This window comes from Chelon labrosus, assembly GCF_963514085.1.
Source record: "Chelon labrosus genome assembly, chromosome: 12".
NCBI lineage: Eukaryota > Metazoa > Chordata > Actinopteri > Mugiliformes > Mugilidae > Chelon > Chelon labrosus.
In genome coordinates this window covers 8,161,521-8,181,710 of record NC_140345.1, presented here as the reverse complement: position 1 = coordinate 8,181,710, position 20,190 = coordinate 8,161,521, and the positions used below count along the sequence as shown (strand labels likewise).

Below are 20,190 nucleotides of genomic sequence, written 5' to 3'. Positions count from 1 at the left end.
ATGACAGCAACAGAAATATAAGGCAGCATGCATAAAGGCTGTGCGTGTGTAAGCGTTTTTTTTTTTTTAACGTGGGCTACCGTGGAAATGATTTCCCATTGCGACTCGTTTCCTGTAGTAATAGGAACAATTTCAATACTGCTTATTAATAGTTTTTATTTGCATCCTCCTCTGCATGTGATGCTCTCAACTCTTCATCACAGAGAGTGTGTGTTTGGACATTTTTAAATGATGTTTGAAATTATAGTAAGGGCGAATTCAGTTGGAATTTTAACTTCCTCCCATAAGTTAAAATATGCAGCTCGCCTCATCAAATGCTTGACATTCATAGTTTAAGATGAAGTTGTTGATCATATTGAACATTTTTAACTTAGTTTCGCTTTTTCGGTCTTTATGCTTCATATGCTTTGGTTGTTTTTTTCCCCCCTCGAGACTATTTAATAATAATAATGCAAATTATTACTGCATAAGAATATTTTAAGATGTAAGTTTATTTAAGATCGAGTTTGTTTCACAATTGTCTTCAACATCGTTACGTACTTTAACGCTGCGCAGTCTTTGTGGAGGTTGTTTGCATATTATTTAAATAAAAACCCATGCCTTCATTTTACTTTTATAATATTTCAGTCGGGAGTGTAACCTGCAGCCGACAGGTGTTCAAAAATTCGATTTTAATTTTGAGGTAATACTGTTTTAAAACCTTTGCAACAAAGTTCAGCAGTAATACAAAATGTGGACCCCGTATTTAAATGCAAGGCCCCGCATTTAAACATGCATTTAAAGGTGTGTAAGGCACACACACTTAGTGGTACAGTCATTACTGTCGTGCTGTCAATAATTTCGCGTCAACACCAACAGAAACAGAAACTCGTCCAGGAGCGTTTAGGCTATTAGATAAATATCACATGTTAGACATTCTGCACAATGCATGGTCCAGCTATTTGAAAATGGAAATGTATTCATTTTTATTTTGTCGAAGCAAAATGTTAAAAAAGGACGAGACAAAAAAATAAATAAATAAATGAACGTGCACTTTGAATCTTATGGTGTACCTTAAGAATAATACTTGTTTTTTATTTGCAAGTTTTAATAATAGCCATGTCCTCTTACCTACAGTCTATATTCAGTCTAATCAAGGAATGACCTCTGCACATTTAGGAATATCTTATATAAAGCTGCGTTTATATATTTTTTTTTATGAAATACTCTTTTCATAATTCTGTAAGGAGTGTGTTCGAGGACAATGCTCATTCGTGTATCATTTGTGATCCATGTAAGACTGAGGTGAATGTTACAATCAAAGCTCCGCAGATGAGGAGTTTTAGGAGCTGACACCCTGTCCTGCAGCTTATCAACTTGGACCAGACGTCCCACCCGATACATTCAATTTTATGGTTTATGTTAACGCCTATGCAGCCAGTGCCCAAAGTTTAATTCACAAACGGGTTATTGACTCAGTTTTGATGTTATGTAGTGACATCGTTCCTATGGGCTTTGATTTAGTTTTTTTCTGTACATTTTTATTTATTTATTTATTTATTTTTCTGTCCCCGGCCACTTCAGAATCAAGCACCACAGGCCATACAAAATTAATCCATTTTCTGCGCACGACTCTCCTCCCAAATGGCGTGGCTGCTCTCCGTGTCCCTGTGCACCCTGCGCTAATGACCCGCGGGTCAAAAGGTCGTTTGGCCAGTTCCTCAATTAAGGCGGAAAGATTGCGGTTGCACGATGCATCGTTTTTTTTTTTTTTTTTTTTTTGGTTTTTGGTGACAAGAGGGGGCCAAGCAGTGAGCGGTACACAGAATATATTAATGTAGGATCTGCTAAGTACATAAACTTCACCTCAAAATGCCAAATGCCACCCAGGTGCACACACAACAATTACTTAAAGAATTTGTCTTTTTATTTTTTAACATGATTCAGAAAAAAAAAATGTATTTAAACTCAAATCATAAAATCTTCCTTTATATTTTATATGTGGTTGGTGTGGCCATTGTGAACTAAATCCAATTTAATTTTGATGTCATTTACTGGATATATTTTATATATTTTGCCTTGCTGCAAGAAGAACTAAATATTCAAACATATTCTCAGCGTGGTCATTTATTTTCTTTAAATGCAGCTTGATCTAGAGGAAAAATTTAGGGACAACATTAGAAAACCTAGGTGTTGATTGTTGGATCGTGTCTATGTGCAGGCTACTGTCTGTCTTTCCCACGGAAGAACGTGTTTTTTCCTCCCACATATTGATTGTGGTTATTGAATATAATCAATGGACAATTACCAATCATCGCTGCATCGATTAGCTGATAAATAGTGTTCGGATTAATCATCCGAGAAGATCATGTCGTCAATGTCTTTCTTAACCTGGCCGCTCGGCAGCCAGTACAGCAGCTGCACAGACCGAGGCTTCACCAGCACAGACAGGACTTCAATAAGTGACAAAAGAGAAGTGATAAATTGATCAAAAATGACCACAATGAAACAGGCCTCTTGTGGGGCCACACATGTCCATTATGTGAGTGTGTCTGCGGGTTTGTGGTTGGAATACATCAAGGGCTCAAGGTCAGAGTTCAGCTTCATCCCAGACTGATGACCCTGCAGACTGACTGACCTTTTGGGTCTAACAGCTGGGGGAGGAGGCAGCAGATACCGGACCAGCCGCGGAGAGGCAATGGCGAAAGTGGGAAAGGTGGAATAAGAGGAGGTGAAATTTTGTACAGACAGTAGGAAAGTAAGAGGGAAAGGGGGAAACTACAGATGAAATCGTCATGAGGGAGAAACAGAGGTGTAAGGTTTCCACAGTGGACCTTGAATATATCCTTGTGGTTTTTTGTCGATCTATTCTGCTGCAGTCTCCCCTGGTTTTTGTGCTCGGCTCTGGTTTGAAGCAGTGAATTAACACCTGACCCCGGCTTCTGACCCTACCCCCTTCTTCCAGCTACCCCCTCCAGATTAGCAAATATGTGCTATCTAGCCTGGACACACACTCACACACACGCATATATACAGCAATACCGAATCCCAATCACACATGTACACACATAGCTACTTAATGTATAGAGAGTTAAAAAAAGAACAATGCACTTCGTGGTGTGCAATGTCCACGCAACCTTTGCACATCCCATCGTCTGTCCACATCTAATTCCCCAGAGTGGAGTCTCAGTGTGTCACTGCTTGTCACCATAACGGTCAGTCTGTAATGGCTATCTCCCCCCACACAATGACCAGCGAGGCAGACACTCCCCAACACACACTGACCCTCATCCATTTTAGCCTTGGACTTGGGGCATGCTCCCACCCTGGCATCCTACCACATCCATGACCTATACCTTTTGTCCATAGCAGTTTACACCTCAGCCCTTTTTCACCCCTTGAAATTCCCTCTTTAAAGGTTGTTTGGTTGGAAGGTCTGGAACAAACAAAAACTAATTCAGTGTAACTTCAACATCTATAGCTACATAACTGCAAACACGGATGTCCAGATCTTGCTGTTTATACAGCAGTGATCTGTAGCGACGGTATTTTGGCTTAAGCTACAATTCAAATTTACTAAAGAAATTATAAAAAGAAATTATAAACTATTATAGGACCAAAAATGCTGCATGATTATCTAAAATATAGTTTTCTAATTTACCACATTATAGTGTCATGTAACAGAATCAGCAACTATTTAATAAACCAACCCTAGAAATCAATTTCTCTATATTTCAGCTGTGCTATAGCTAATATTTATTGTTTTTTATTTTTCATTTTCAAGCAATGATTTTTTTTTTTATTAATCCAATGTTATTATCTTAAAATATCAGAAATTGTGGCAAATTCTCAATTTGTCAGACTCAAATGTTACGTTACAGTTAAATTTAGCCTTGTGTGTTTTTCTTTAAATGCGTATTTTAATAGTTGTGTGTTCATTTTCCGTCACATTTTATCAATCTGACACAGGAGAAACGAGGAGACGTGCAGTCTGACTTTAACCGAAGATGTTACGGCTCGTGGTGGTTTTACCCCCAGAGCCTATGTCTCCATTATTACAAATAATTTGAGATACTGTCATTACCGGAATCAGTTTTACTTTCATCAACTAATCATTGAATCAACCAAGTGTCTAGGAATTTACAAGTGCATCAGCAGTAGTAATATGTTCCTATCATACATGCCTTTTTATATCAGATTTGAGGGGACTTGCTAAATTGATGGTTACGGGTTCTGCAGCAAGAATTAAACTTCTAAATCTTAAGTGTTTGTGGAATATGTTACCCATGAGCGTCGCTGGATCACATCCCCATCCCTCTCATCCCATCTCCCCCAGCCTCCTCCAGGCTATTGTGCCGGATTGATAGCCTTTCTGGACGATAGGTGAGATGGGGAGGGGGGGGTCAGTTGGGCTGGTCAGCAGAATTTGCAGTGCCTCCCCTCTGCCTGTGAGTGTCAGCAGAGAGCAGCCGCTGTGTCTGGCTTGATTAGGTTTCCTACCTATCTTCCCACTGTGTCAGACAGAGGAGGAAGGCAGCAGAGAGGGGGAGAGCAGCGGGAAGTTGCCCAGAGGAGAGGGAGGACAACAGAGGAAGCAGGAAAAATACATCTTTTATCCCTGCTCTCTCTGTCAAAAGCCCAGTACAGTTTCCCTTTTCTGTGTCTCTCATTCTCCTGTTTTCTGCTCCTCCATCCCGCCTGCCTCTCACTTTGTCCTGCTCTCACCCAAACCCCTAATCCTCCTCGTTTTACCCCACACTCATTCCTTAATCCTAAATCTCTCCTTCCCTCTCTACCGGGCCTTTTTCAATTGTTCTCCCTGTATCTCTGTTACTTGCCTCCTCCCTCGTCTTTCTGTCTATCGCGCCTGAACATGCCACCTCTCAGCATAACCCTTTTACACACTCCAGATGACTGCAGCACACCTTATTTTCTCTCCTACACCTCTTCAACATTTTTCACTTTTTCCCCCTTGTTGTCTTTTCGATCTCCTGCGTGTCCTCTTTTTGCCCCTCTCCCCTGGCCACTCTTTTCACGATGTTGCTTTCCATCCACGCCATCGCCTGCTTTAAATGTTTCAATCATAATCAATGTCAGAAGAAATTCCTCAGTTCAAAAATCACTTTTTTCCCTCTGAGGAGCGGACCACGCTGTCAGAAAGCACTTGCCCGTGAGGGTTTTTTTTTTCTTTTCTTTTTTTCTGTCCCAAACAAGCTCACACCAGTTTTAGTCTCTGCAGCCATTTTGTTGGATGTGATCAATTTTCTGTGATTTGGCATCAGTGATTTTCAGCTCGTCAGTTTCCCTGTTGCGTGCGGGTTTGGCTGTGTTGCCATGTATAGCTCGGCATTTTCAGCCCTTTCTGAGAGCAAAATGAGGATGTTCTGGCTGTGGAGCATAATCATGGACAGATTTTTCCATTATCAATTATATAACAGAATAAATCCTTCCTTCAAGATGATAAATGGAAAAAAAAAAACACAGTAGAAAAACTAGTTGAAGTTTTTTTGTTGTAGCGAGAGCGGGCGGTAATTTCACCCCAGAGTTTAAACCACACAATGTTTCCCAAATAATGTTTCCGTGCCGCCTCAGCACTGCTCATATTATTCAGATAACAAGAGAGCTTCTGTCATGTTCTACAAAATAGGATATATTTTCTTAATCTGTCAATAGCTCAGGCTCTGAAAGACTTCATTTTGGCTGAGCAATGAAAGGCTCAAAAACATCAATATGGCTGAGCAGGATAAGAAGAAAGAGCCATATTCCTGGCCTGTATCACATTCCCTCCATATCCCCCTATTTGTATGGTTCAGATATTGGGTCTCAAGCAAGAAATCAGGATTGCGTTCCCACAGAATGGCTGCATCCGTCTGTCGAAGTGGAATAGGAATGTTATACGGAACCAATGCATCCGGACTTGGCTGGACACCTCAACAATACCACTTCACACTCTCCCCTCCCTCCCTCTCTGTCCATCTATGTCTCTCTCTCTCAGCAAGTTTCTCGCTCTCCATCTCCATCATAGCCATGGAGGAAGAGGTTTGGATTAGGCCTAAACATACAATCATGTCGACAAAGCCATGACTGCCTGCTGCTGCTCGTCCCAGGTCCACCATGGAAATAAAGTCAGCACAGAGAACAGGCGGGGAAAAAAAACAAACAAAAAGGAAAATCAGTCCACTTCATACGCCTCTCACTTCCATTCTCTTTGAGCGTTTAACCTGTGAAAAAGGATTGCTGAAAGGATGTCAAGAAAGCAAGAAGAAATAGATAGGAAAAGACAGACAGTTATCCTTGCTTCCCCTCGCTTGTCACACTACAATGTGCATGGTTGATAACTAATTCAGGAAACATGCACGGGCCGGATTTAGCTTTTCAAATAACTTGTACGACTGAATGCGATTTACAGGGTGTTTTTTTATGCAGCTGCCTGTGCCTTATCAATGCTGCTCCCTCTGTCATGCTGTGAGAATATCACATTGGTATACAGCAATTCAGCTCTGGGGTCCTTTTGCATTGTCTATGGATAACATTTGGTTTGTAGAGTATGATGTATATGGATGGGGTTTGGAGCTATATTGTAGTCCGTAACTGTCAGTGCAGAGAAGAGAACAGCCCCAGCTCTGCAGACAGTGATTTCACTGATGTACAGTCGCTGCTTTTGCCTCCTGCCTTTTTTTCCCCCTCACTCATCCTATTTTCAGCCTTTCATTTTTTACACAAGGGGAAAATGAGGAAGAACAAAACCAACATATGAAAACTAAAACATGACAGAGAGGGGAGGGGATGGGGAGGGAGGGGGGGAGGAACAGAGGAAGGAGAGGCAATCTCAGAAAACAAGAGGGCTTTCAAAAGTAAGGGATGAAAGCTAGTCAGGCTGTTATTTTTGAAAAATGATCCTTGTGTAGTGCTCCTCTTAAGAGCCAGGTACATATTATTTTATCTTCCTGAGGAGACTCAGCGAGGTGTTTTGGCACAAAAATACTCAGCAATGGTTTCTTTTAAGTTGCGCAATTTATTGTTCTTAATGTTATTTTTGACAGGTGTATTTTCAATCAGCTCCTCTGTGAAATCGTTCTCTAATCAGCTCTGCGGGTTTATATCGTAAGGCAGCTGCTCAAACTCCTCATTACCGCAACGTTTTGATGAGCAGTTGCTGAGATATGTTCTTTTATATGTCATATTTATACGTCGGCCCAAACTGGCAGAGCGCCACCATGTTACAAGCGAACACGCGCTTCTCCCTCCCTAACACACACTCGCTCTCCCCTTAATGGAGGCCGGTGCTGGCTGGCCGGTAGCTGACACCTGAATTAGAGTGGCGCTGGCGTCCACACAGAGTCATTTTGAGTCCACCCTTTGACCCTTAAAGCCAGGGATCCCACCAGAAAAGATGAGGCACGTGATTTGATGTGATGTGGCATTACACAGGAGGAGTGAGAGCCTGAAAACATCCAAATGTCTCCTGAGTCAGAGTACGCTGAAGTCAAAGTTGTCTTACTGTTTCTCAATCATATTAGATTTCTTAATCATAACGGCAATGAAAAATGACAAAGGAAGGCCTTTAGAGTTATGAATAATGATATTTTATTAAAGCTCTTATGTGATAACCTTTAAAATGAACAACTGTTGTTTACAGCTTTTTAACAAGAGCCTTTTGAGTGTGTGTGTGTGTGTGTGTGTTCACCTCTTGAGGAAACCCCTTCATCATTACAGCAGCACAGACGTTCGTATAGGAATGTGCGTTAGTATGTGTGTGTGTGTACGTTCAACACGTGTCTCTTGTATCAATAGGTTAATAGCTGGGATGTCAGTTTCAGTGACTGGCTGATTAGTTGTGTGTTCACTAATCCACACTGGGGCGGGGAACTATTGGCTTTCCTATTGATTTTAGCGTGGTGAGTAGGCAGAAGATAGAGAGAGGGGAGATCTATTGATTGACCCCAAATTAGCCCCCCTACCACGACCCACCAACCCGTTCTGCCGTTCCCGCACTCAGCCGCAGCTTCCTCATTGGGCCCCTGCGCCGACAAACGTTCGGTGTGATTGGGCGCTTTGGGTGAGGAGCGAAGCGTTTTTTGATGTTGTTGATTTGGCAGTGTTTTGTGGTTCAGGCTGTCATTTTACCGGCTTTCTGGTGGGGATGAGCTGTGCTACGTCTAGCCGAAGGGAACAGCCGGTTTCGAAAGCCTTTGATGAACCAAATAGCAGAGGGAGAGTATTAGTTTCTGATCACACACCGTGACCTTATTTGTAACCCTCAGCTCCGTTTCTTTTTCTTTTTGGAGCGAACAGCGGAATATTCATGAGAAAAGTCTGGATAACAACAAAAAAAAAAAAACGCGTTCTCCTCTCCTAATCTTTCAAAATCTTGCAACTTTTTATTTTCTCCTCTGCTGTCCTTCATGACTGTCAACCCACTGCATCATATTTTTCCCTTTTACTGTTCTTTATCTCCATTTCTGTCCCTTGCTCCATGCCCCTCCCTCCAATCCCTCTTTCTTTGGGTCTAAGCTTTGAGCTTTCTCTCCTGAGCCTTTCCTTCCCATATATCACTCCATCTCATCCTTCTGTGTCTGCCTTTGATATTCCTCTTTAGGCCTCTTTCCCTCCGTCACTCTCTCCCTCTCCTGCCCCCCGCTTGTCTATGTAAGCAAGAGGAGGTTGTTAAACATTTTTCTTCCCTCTTAATTGTTTTGACTGGGCCGATTGGCATCCCGATTAGGCCCATTGATTTCCTGGCGCTAAGTGCATTGATTTTTAAATTTCTTATTGATCCCCGCTCTAAATCTCCTGCACATTCACTCACACAGTCGCACCGTTCGCTGGGGCAGAGACGGAGAAAAGCACTGAGAGAAGGAGAAGGGAGGAAGAAGGAAAAGGGGAGAGACGGGCGTTAGGTAAATACACTGACCGGTGACAGTGTAGTGAATTAAAAGAAGAGTGGGCGGTGAGGAGTTACAAGCCGTGAGGGGAGAATACGGGAAAAAGCTTTGCGGCACATTGCGGGTATATATGTGCAGAGTGGAAGCAAAAGAGCAAAAAGAAAGGATAGATTCAAATAAACATTTTATGAGGATTGTAAACCTATTTATCTTGAGCACATATAACTATATCCCCAGACAGAAATCTGTCAAAATGTAGAGGATCAATAATTTTGTTTTTATAACAAGAATCAGGAAGGATTGGCAGTAAGTTGGCAGCCTGGTAGCCGCCTCAATGGAACATGTTCATCTGTGAAGAATGAGTCACTTTATGGGTGAACAGAGGTTTATGAGGGATAGACAGATATTGGAAATGTCAGAGATGGAATGGAGTGTTTTGTCTTTTCCTTGCTATTTCGCATGGTCTGCAGAGTCTACTGGAGACGCGTGTGTGTTATTTCTGGCTTATGACTGTGTTAGGTTTTAGAGGCCCGCTGGACTCTGAATCTTACATGCCCACTGGTGTTTCTCTGAAGGTGGTGGACCTAATTGGCTGTATCCGAGTCTGCGAGTGTGTGTCTCTGCGCTCACATGCACGCCTCGTGTGTGTGTCTGTGTGTCTATATGTGAATCTTCTGGTGAGTGCACAGCAACATGTGTGCATTTTTACATCTGTTTGTATAGCTGTGTGCGTGCGTGTGTGTCTGACCTTTCCTCGGCATAAGTGAGGCTCAAATTCAGACATTCAGTTGATAGCATTTTCTTTTTATAGCCGCTGTACTTGACCAAATTGTGCTAACCTTTTCTAAAGTCATTTGCTGCTTTTCTGTCTCAGCGTACAGTTGAGTGCCTTGCACAACAATATATGGACCATATGTAGCATTACTGTGTTGCAATTACAATTTACTCTGCGTAGATCCACTTAAGATAAGTGCTTTCAAAATGCGAGCAAGAAAAAGCAACTATTGTCAGCAACACTGAAAGAGAAAACTTCAGTACCACTACGGTTGTCAGAGATGATGTAATGCTGCTCTGCGGTGACATTAAATGCGTGATGTTTTGAAGCTTTAATAGCTGCATTATTGTGATGATGGGGAAGCTAGTAATGGCAGTGATTATGATGTGGGGTGGGGACAGAGGAGACGATTTTACTTAATATATGTGTCAGTGTTTACAATTTTGCCTGCAGTTTGCATCAGGAGAAAATGTACAATAACATATTTCAGCGTTGAGCAGTGTGGTGTGTGTTGGCTAGACAATGAGAGATGTGATAGAAAGTGTTTAAAATGCATACCCTGAGCCAAGCTGCTGTTTGCTTTGTAGTGATGGGGCTTGTGTTTGCCCTGATGATAGGGATAGGGATGGCCTGACAGCACACACTCTTTCTCTCTCTCTCATACACACACTCACACACACACACACACATATAAAAGCTGGTTTAAAAACACATGGATAAATTAAGAATTTGCGTCTTTATTGATTTGAGATTACACATGTCCAGACACACGCACACATCGAGGAGCTCGTGGACAGCAAGCCTCGAGCTGCCCGATGGTCACTCACGCTGGCTGATTTTTCAGATGAGAACTAGGAACCTGCGGACTCAGCACACACACTCACGGACCCACAAAACCGCGTCAAACGCACAGACATGTCCCTCTCAGCTCATGCACATATACACTTATATGATCAAGACAAACACGCACACACACACAACAGCAGTGCACTCACACACTGTCCTTGGGCTCACAGGCACCTCTCACACAGACACACACTCCGTCCAGAACACACTCAAAACATAACCTTGACCCGTCGTACTCCAAGCCCGCAGTCTCATACATACTTCATCCGCACACTGAGGGATGTCACACACACTGAGGTGCACTTTTAAGCATATATTAATCACATGGCCGTTGATAAATACTAATTTATATCAGTACAGTGTCAGCGTTTTTGGAAAGAGGTGGCAACTTCAACTCAAAAAAGATATGAATTTGACTGCTGGTCCAGTTATAATGATTCAAGCTTTTGAGCCGACTGGATCCTTTGTTTTTTGATTCATAAAGTGTCAGAAGATCAAAAGAAAACATCTAAAACTCAAAGAAATCCAGTTTGCAACGATATCAAACAGAAGAAATAAGAAAATATTCACGTTTTGATATCTGGAAGTGGAGAAATTTCTTCTTAAAAAAAAATAAAAAATCATTTATCTAAACTGTTGCCAATTAATTTTCTGTCAACTGACTGGTTGATTAATCAACCAACTGTTGTAGCTCTCCTAATGAATTTCAGATTTATTTCTCGCAAATTGGGACCTTGGATCCTCGCATTCAACCAAATGTGTCTATAAAATCAGAGCAGATAAAGGCCTGCTCCGTGATGAATTTCACTGTCAAAGACAAATTCGAAATAAATCTATCGCCATGGACTTCCAGCGTGTGTCGCACTCTGATAATTTCCACAATATCCTCTGCAACCCCCGGGGACAGATTTTTTTTTTTCCTGTTATTTCTCTCCTGTTTGTTTCTATCCCTGTAAAATGCTGGTTGCTTTACTGAAATACTGCAGTGCTTTATCTGCCCTCTTTTTCCTCCCTTTAGTCCCTCTCACTCTTTTTCCTCCCTTCCCTGCCTCCCCCCCCCCACCACCTTTAGTTGTTGTTGTTGTTGAGGATGGTGGTGGTGGTGGGGGGGGGTCTAAGGGCGGGTGGACAGGGGTGAGGCAGAGCGGGGAGGGGTTGGTAGTTGAAGCAGCCGAGGCCCAATGACGTGGGTGCGACATGTAACCGTGGCGCAGGAGAGGAAATCAATACATGAAAGGATGAGGAGCACTGGGGTGGATTACCGTCTGGGGCCCTGGCTACTGGAGGGATGGGGGGAGATGGAGGGGGTGTAGATGAGGCCTGGGGGGGTTGGAGAGTATGTGTGTATGTGTGTGTGTAGAGACGGAGGGGGGGAGGAGGGGTGTGGAGGGCGAGAGGCCAGATTGTCCAGTCCCCTCTCTCCTGCATCCCCTCCCCTGACCAAGCGCTGTTTGAATCTTGACCCCTCCCATCAACCCTCCCTTGGTTTCTAAACACTGCTCAGCGCCGGTAGCCTGCCATAGGTGAACCTTCAGCTCTGCACACACACACACACACACAGAAGGGTGCAGTGGACTCTATAATGTAAAGTGAATACACAGACGGTCACTGTGTGCTAACGCTGCTGATAACCCTACACTATCTGTACGGGGAATAATCGCCTGATATTACCAGTGTAAATTAAAGAGCCCCGGAGAGACTGTGTGTATGCGTGTGTACTTGCACGTATGTCCATTTATGTGACTGCATGGCGAGTTTGCCGGCATGCGAGTCTTCAGCGGGGTGCATCCACCGCGCTGCCACAAACCCAGATAATAAATATCTATAATAAATATCATTATTATTGGGCCAATCTCCCCCAATAACAGAGCCTCTGTGAAAGATGGCACGAGGGACGGAGCGGGATATTGGCAATATATCAGCATTGATTATTGAGAGTGCTGACAGAGAAAGAAAGGCAAAGTTAATAAAAACTAATAAAAAAGACAAGGAATACAGAAAGAACAAGGGCTTTAGCTGGATCGGCTGCGTGTCAACTTAAAGGAAGGAGAGGAGGTAAGGTGGAGGGATGCAGGGAGTCAAAGGATGGAAATAGTGGTGTAAAGTCATGGTTTTGCGTGTGTCTAACAGTTCATGTCTCAGCAAGTGTACAAGAGTGTGTATCTGAATTTAAGTTTCCTCATTTTGGATGTGCATTTTTGTGCAACAGTGAATCGCTGTTGACATCTACATACACATACTCACACAACTCAGTTTTCCTTGTCCTGTATGTGTGTGTCTTCTTGGATTGATTGAATCTTGGTTGGATGTGAACTCTGCAGTTGGGATCCAAAGCCTGTGCAACCTTTTGCCTTCCCACACACTGGCACTAACCGAGATGCACAAACAATACTTAGCCGCCCACTCAGCACACACACACACACACACACACACACACGCTGACAAAGACACCAACAAACAAACCTCATAAAAGCCCATGCATCATATCCATATTATCTTGACAAATCTATACATCATGTCAGAGCATGGCTTTATGTGAATATTGCATTCTGCTTTCTGTTATTGGTGTGTGTGTGTGCAGAGAGGATATGAGAAGTGTGCGTTGGCGCTTCGTGCTGCCGGGTTGAGACGGGACGGGGCGACAGTGAGAGAACGTTGTCCATTCTAATAGGGCCTTGTTAGGCCACTGACAGAGCAGCAACGCCACTGTTGGCTGCTATTGATCCCCGACCAACGCCGTTATTGATGAGTGAGAATTTAATTCAACCAGCTTGTTTGTCAACATGACATCACCATTTAACCACAACCGTGACATAGATCCGAACACCCGCAGATGAGCAGGGGTCACACACACTGACAGGACCCCACACACAGACACACAGACACACAGACGCATACCCTCAATCCGACAGCTACACGAAACAAACAAATCCATTTTGGTTTGGACCTTTGTCTCGCCTTTGCTCCTTCTGCACAATTTACAATAAAAGTAATGTTCAATATACATGTTTTCAGTCAGTAAAATCAATCATTAAAATGAATAACAGGCAATTACCAAGAGTGCAATAAACAATGTGACTAATGGATGGCACATGTTATGACTAATGTGTAGCCTAAGGATACTTCAGGCTCCTTGTGATTGGATAAATATTTCATGCCACATCCTGACCTGCAACACATGACGTAGAAAACATGATGTGGTGAGAAATTTAACAAATTGCTTTCTATGAATATATTTGTTTCCAACTAGTAGAATGAAAAAAAAAAAAACTACATGAACAACTACAATAATATAAATAAAATGATTTTAGCAAGTGGAGAAAATTTTTTTATATAATTTATTTTTTAAATACATATCTTTATATAAAATCAGTTAGTCAGTTGCATATATGAGATCTACCAGAATATAACAGATTTAAACTGGCTTAACTGGAACCACTGCATTCATGTTTTGTTCAAAATGTAATTCAGTATGATAATAAGGAATAACAACATGAATTATAAAGTGTTTTCAAATGTAACATTATATTAACTTTTTTATTTTTATGCATTAAATAATTGTACTGAAATATCAGGGATCATACGGGATTCTTATTCATTAACGGATGTCTATCTATTAATAAATGTGAACCAAAAATGAGGAATGAAGTGTATTTGCCACCATGACAATCTTTTATATTAGGATAGCTCTGAATCTACTTTAAGTTATCCATTTTACGGAAGGTAAATATTGATATTGTGATATTATATCATTAAAATGATTTTTAAGGAATGTAATCAATTCTAAAAGTAAAGCATAGGTAAACTTTAATGTAGACTCAATATTCATTTTGTAATTTACAGGAACCAGTTTGACCGTTTCACAGTGGAATGAAAATACATATTAAGACAACCCTTTTACAACAGTATTTTAACATTTGTTGGACAAAGTATACATGAAAAAGTATACATTATATAGCCAATATAAATTTCTTAATTCCTGAACTGTACTGCTTGTGTTCAGAATCCAATATTATGTCCATTACACTATTTCTCTCTTAAAAAATTGAACCAAAACAAGAGAGAGACAATTTTAGACGAGCATTTTTCAATACAGCAGGGTGAAGATACAGGCTAGAAAACAATGGAACCAGCTATATCTATATGGATTGGGAGGCTTGATAGGGAGGGAGGTGGACAATCAGGACCATGGGCTCCCAATGAGAGCGGTCCAGCGGGGGTTATTGGCTGGAGCGGCCCCCCAGGGGAGCGTTCTCTCTCTCTCTTTCTCTCTCTGTCTGTCTTTGGGCTTGTGGATCTCTTCGGGTCCCTGGGGACTGAAACTCTAGAGACCGGCTCGCTGCAGGGGCCCTATAGGCACCAAGCAAGAAACACACACACTGAGGGTGGTGAATTTAGGTGGTCGATCAAAGACAGACAGACAGAAGCACAGATGGACAGAATATACGATAAACTAGATAAATGTTGCCTTTGTATTCTGAATGTGTGTATTTTACTTGTCAAACTGTGCAAACCTTTGTAGAACACGATGAGGAAAAATATATTTAATGGGGGGGGATCTAAATTCAGCACATGTCTCTGACAACGATGGTCAAGAGATAGAACAAGAGAGTTTGTTGAAAAGTTTTTAGGTCTAACCGCTGCTGTAGGACAACGAGAGCATCGCCTGCTTGTTTGCAAATACCTGAAATCCATGCAGGTGTTTTGACTGTGGTGTTTTTGTAATGTGTGAACACCTGATTCATAGTTCTCCGCATTTGTGTCTTTGTGGTCATGTCAGATGGAAGAGAAAGAAGAGTTTGGTAAGAGGAGTGCATGGAGGACAAACGGGTGGATGCTGTTCATGTTAGCATCCCCCCTCCTCCTCCTCACCTCCTCATCTTCCTCACCCCTCCAACACCATCTTATTTTCCCCTCCTTCAATCTCACACACCCTCCCTCCATCCCTCTCTTCCACAGACGCGCACAACCACACTACATTCTACAAGAAATAATTGCTTTTGTCTGGAAGGAGTGTAGGGAGGAGGGAAAGGGGGCGCGCATGGCTCCCTTTGTGGAGAGAAGGGGGTCTTTGAAGGACAACTAGTCACTTCTCCCTTTCCTCCTCTCTCCTCGTCTTGTCTCACCTCCATTCTCCTCCTTCCCTCTCATCACTCCTCCACCTCACTCCGTTCCATCAGGGTTTTTTTTTTCCTCCTTTCCTCCCTCTCCCCTTCCTTCCTTACTCTTCATCTGTCTTCTCCTCTCCTGTCCTACCCTCTCCTCTTCCTCCCTTCTCTCTCCTCCTCTTGCTCCCCTCTGCTCCCCTCTGCTCCCTCATTGGACCTGCGGATGTCATCTGTCATACGTGAAGCGGAGGGAGAAGGACAATAAAACCTGGTTGTCTACTACAAGGCATGACACATTTTTCATAATTAAGAATATGCCAGTTTAGTGTGCAGCACACATTTCTTGACAATATGGCTGTCTGTTGATGACTGAGTAAATGACAAGTCTGGTGATGATAGGAAAATAATTTATTGTGTGAGTGTGCAGTTTCCATTAAAACAGACCTAATGAACCACAGCATCCAGTGAGCAGATATAAACAGTTCTCCGGGATGGGGCTCTCGGCCCAGGAGGAGCAAGAGCTCACTCATTCCTATTGATTTGCCCGTATTGACTGCGATGTTTAAGGTATAGATTTTTCTATTTAAAAATCTATATCGACAATAATCTGGTGTGTAAGCGCCCGGCGTTGACTGATGCTGGCCTGTAATTGACAGCGTGTAACATGTCGGTGCCGGGGCGGGAGAGGGCACGAGGCGAGGAGAGGCATGCTGGGGAGGCCGGCATGCGTGGCCCGGACGGAGGGAACTGTATCCGGGAGCAGGAGGGTGGAGAAGAGGGGTAGGGTGGTGATCACCTCTGTAATAGAGGAGCTCAACTCCTGACACCATGGCTCTCCATTTATTTGTGCATTTTAAACACTGACTTAAAATGCAGCCATACGGTGCGTGCATATCCATTTATCCCACTTCAGAAAAAGAAAAAAAGAAATGTTTTCCACCTGCAAAACCAGATTCATATTTCTCATGCCTGGAACAGCAGTGGTCGCTCTTATCCCATCTTAATAACCTAATGATCCACCCTCTCTCGCTCATGGGGGCTTATTAAAAGCAGCAGTGATGAGATAACTTAATTGAGTGCACCATGTATCCTGGTAGGCATTAGCGCTAAGCACCTATAGGTATCCATGGATTCTCTTATCGGGTCTTCATCCCTTCCCAAGGAGGCCGGCGGGTAATGCACTGATCACCATTGGCATCATTATAGCCGGTATTATTAAGAGGGGGGAAAAAATCCAGAAATCAATACAGGATACCTTTTGCAGCGGTAGTGAAAACGAGGGAGATGGGTGGGAGGGCGGGAGGCAGGAGGGAGGGATTGAGGGATGGAGGGAGGTGCGGGGGTGGGGTGGCGATGTGTGAGTAGTAGCGGGTCCTCTCTCGCCTCAATGTTGCGGCCAGCCTAGTGGCAGATCGCTACAATCCTGGAGGGAGCCGGGTCGAATGAGCTATTTGGGGTTCCCAAATAATAGCGGGGGACAAACAGGCAGACAAAAAAAGACACACAGACGGACGGAAGGAGATATAGGCAAGTGTTCCGATAAAACCCGACACCGTTGTCGGATTCTGTAGCTTTCTTATTCCCGTTGTTTTTTTTTTTTGTGTGTGTGTGTGTCTTTTTGGAAGCCATTATTTATTTATTTACTTGCTAGGTTTATTTATTTATTTATTTATTTGTTTGTTTATCGATTGATTGCGTTTTAATTACTGCCTTGTGACAGAGCGCGAGGGAGGAGGAGCGTCAGGACCGAGCGCGCGCGTCGTGTTTGTGTGCGTGTGTGTGTTTGTGTTGCCCCCCACCCCCCTCCCACCCCACACACACACACACAACTTGTTTATTTATCCGTTAGCTGATAACCTTTAATGAAGCCGCTTTAAATGCGCTCGCGACGCGACCCGCTGCTGTGCGCGAGTGGATGAATGTCTTACATGTAGCCTTCAATGCAAAGGGGAAGAGGAGAAGAGGCGCGTGCAGCTAGAGACCAAATATACAACAGATCAAACCAAATACTACAGAAATCCAAATAAGACTTTTATTAACTACGCCTGCCTTTTTACACTTGCCTCGTCTGTTGCTACGTGTCACCGTTTATTGTAAAAACTGCAAAGCGAAAACCAAAGCTGAGCCCGGCCGGTGATGCTACAGGAATAGGCTAGCGACTGTTCTCATGCCTTTTTTTTTTTTCACACCTACAGGAAAACATTACTGGCAAGGAGTGAGGGGATAAAATAAGCTCTTATGTTTACTCAAGGAGAACGCTTTAGCAGTGCAAAGGTAACGCGGAAACGCAGGTGCATCCGCGACAGACAGGTGACTCGCAGCCTTTTATTCTAAAGCTTCTACAATATAGGCCTGTAATTGTAAGGCAACTTTTCCTGTAGCGTGCTGAAGTGAGGTCAGGTCTCCTCTCTGTCCGTCTGTGTGTTAGTCTGGACTGTAAGCGAACTGCTGCACTCAAGGGACCATCCTACATATATGTTCTATGCACATTGCCTCCAAAACTATACGCCGACCTCCAGCCCACACATGTAAATAAAAGTGCGCAGCTGGGCTACATGTGTACACTCCTAACGGCGAATGTTGTGAGCTCTCCAAACCAAATATTCACCCAAAGCTGTCTACCAGAGATACGGGCGAAGGCACCGACGCTCCAGAGGAGGACAGAGCCCGTTACAGTGTCACTTCTGTCAGATTATTTGCATCAAAACAAGAAGCCGGAGGAAGATCATGTTTGTCCCCTTGCCGGTGCCGTTCGTGTTTCAGAGAACTGCCCCTGACCTCAACGCCTGGCGTCTCAAGTCCCCTCTGGCTCTCCGCTCCAACTCTGGTAAGACATTTTTTGTTCTCTTCTCCCTGCAACACTTCCTCCATGTCGGCCAGCCATGCAGACCCGCCCCGCCTCGCTCGATGCCGATGCACTTGCAGCGGGGAGAGCTGTCTGCGCACACACCCACTTACACATTCACACACACCTCGGGCTCCTTTCGAACGCTTAAACAGTCCTTCGCAGTTGCGGAGCGGTTGTTAAAATAAATAAATAATAATAAAAAAAAAACATTTTCCGGGTGCGCTCGAGTGTCCAGAATGATCAAAAATTAATTTCGTCAAATGTCCCCCTTTTTTTTTTTTTTTATTGCTGTCCGTAACGTGAAACGATGCGCCTCTGTTCCGCCCGTGTGTCGGTTTATTTCCACGCCGCCTATGTTCCCCTTTCTTCGTGTGTTTTTCTCTCCCGTCTCCGTCCCCGTCCTTCCCCTCTTCTCCACTGCCTGCGCCTGAGCCTCAGCCTCCGACTCTCCCCAACTAGACTCTCGGCAGGCAGGGAATATTCATGCCAACGTATCGATCCTGCGGAGATCGATTCCTGGGCCGGTGGAAGCAGAGAGAGGGGGAGATAGAAGGAGTTTCCAGGTGCACGGAGGAGAACGAACGTACGAGAGGAGACGGGGAAAACATAGCTTTTTCTCTCATTTTATCCCACAATGTTTTGTGCTTTATTAACATAACTTGTTAGTGGCACGACTTTGAGGTTGATGAACATATATTTGGCGAGCGCTTCGGCTCTGACCTGCACGCAGGTTAGCTCACGAGACTCCAATCTTTGCAAGCAGCAAGAGACTTCCGAGTGACTACATCTCTCTCTGTCCCATAGCTAAGGCTGCTGCACGGCTGGAAGCGGAGAAGCAGCAGAGGGAGTGTAGATCAGGGAGGGGGAGGGTGCCGGCTGAGGCTGGGGCGCCGTCTGCGTTTCATCTGCGCTGAAGTGGAAGAAAGGGACGCATGGTGGGAGCAGCCAGGCCGGCTTCAGTGTGTCACTGACTGTCCTTGTGAAAGAGCTCAGTCCAGCCGTGACTGTTACTGTTTCCCAGATAAGCAACAGCTGCTCAGCTTTTTGCATCTTTCCTGTCCCCTGTGTGCACATTGCAGTCCTTCAGTGTGGAGGAAAGTGATGCAAAAAGCCCAGATTATAGATCATTCATTGTTAAAGTAGCTAAGTATTTAACTAATGAATGCAATTATAGTAACTAGTGTGTAATGGGCGGTGAATGTGTCTATGTGCATCCTGGCTTGTGGGTTGGCTCTCAAAGCTCCCCTCTCATTTCCAGATCAGTTCAAGCCTGTTTGATTTCTGAGATGCCAGGCTTCACCCTTACTCCACATACTCAGTCAACAGTGCGCGGCGTGTGACAGTGAAGGGATAGGTGATAGAAGGGGGGAGAAAAAGAGGGGACGAAAGGGACCTGTTACCCGCCATATCTCTAGAGATATACACAGAGGGAAGAGAGGGCTGGAGAGAGGATGAGGCGAAGGAGAGGGGACCGGGGAGGAGGAGTTTTCGCGCAGCACACGTTGAAAAATGGCGAATGTCAGAATGAGATAAAAAAAATGTGGAAAGAAAGAGGGAGGGAGAGGGAGAAGCGGGTGAAAGTAAGAGTAGATGACAGAGTGAAAAACGAGGAGGGAGAGGAAAACCCAGTTTGAGCTTGAGAGGTGAGAGTAAACCACGAATGAGCCATTATGTTGCAGCGTCCCAGGCCAGGGCCAGCATCTGAATAAGCAGGCAAACTGATGGGATGTGTACACAGGCTGCTGAATT

At 43.8% G+C, this 20,190-nt stretch overlaps 1 protein-coding gene across 3 annotated transcripts in view; it reads left to right on the top strand.

Moving 5' to 3' along the window:
* The first annotated feature begins 17,003 nt into the window (after positions 1–17,003).
* The window catches only part of pou2f2b (POU class 2 homeobox 2b), a 43,014-nt gene continuing 39,827 nt past the window's right edge, over positions 17,004–20,190 (top strand). For all 3 annotated transcript variants that reach the window (XM_084557348.1, XM_084557347.1, XM_084557345.1), the window contains exon 1: positions 17,004–18,420. In XM_084557348.1, coding sequence (XP_084413474.1) covers positions 18,321–18,420 — 100 coding nt within the window. In that variant the 5' untranslated portion in view covers positions 17,004–18,320. The remainder of the gene's footprint in view (positions 18,421–20,190) is intronic.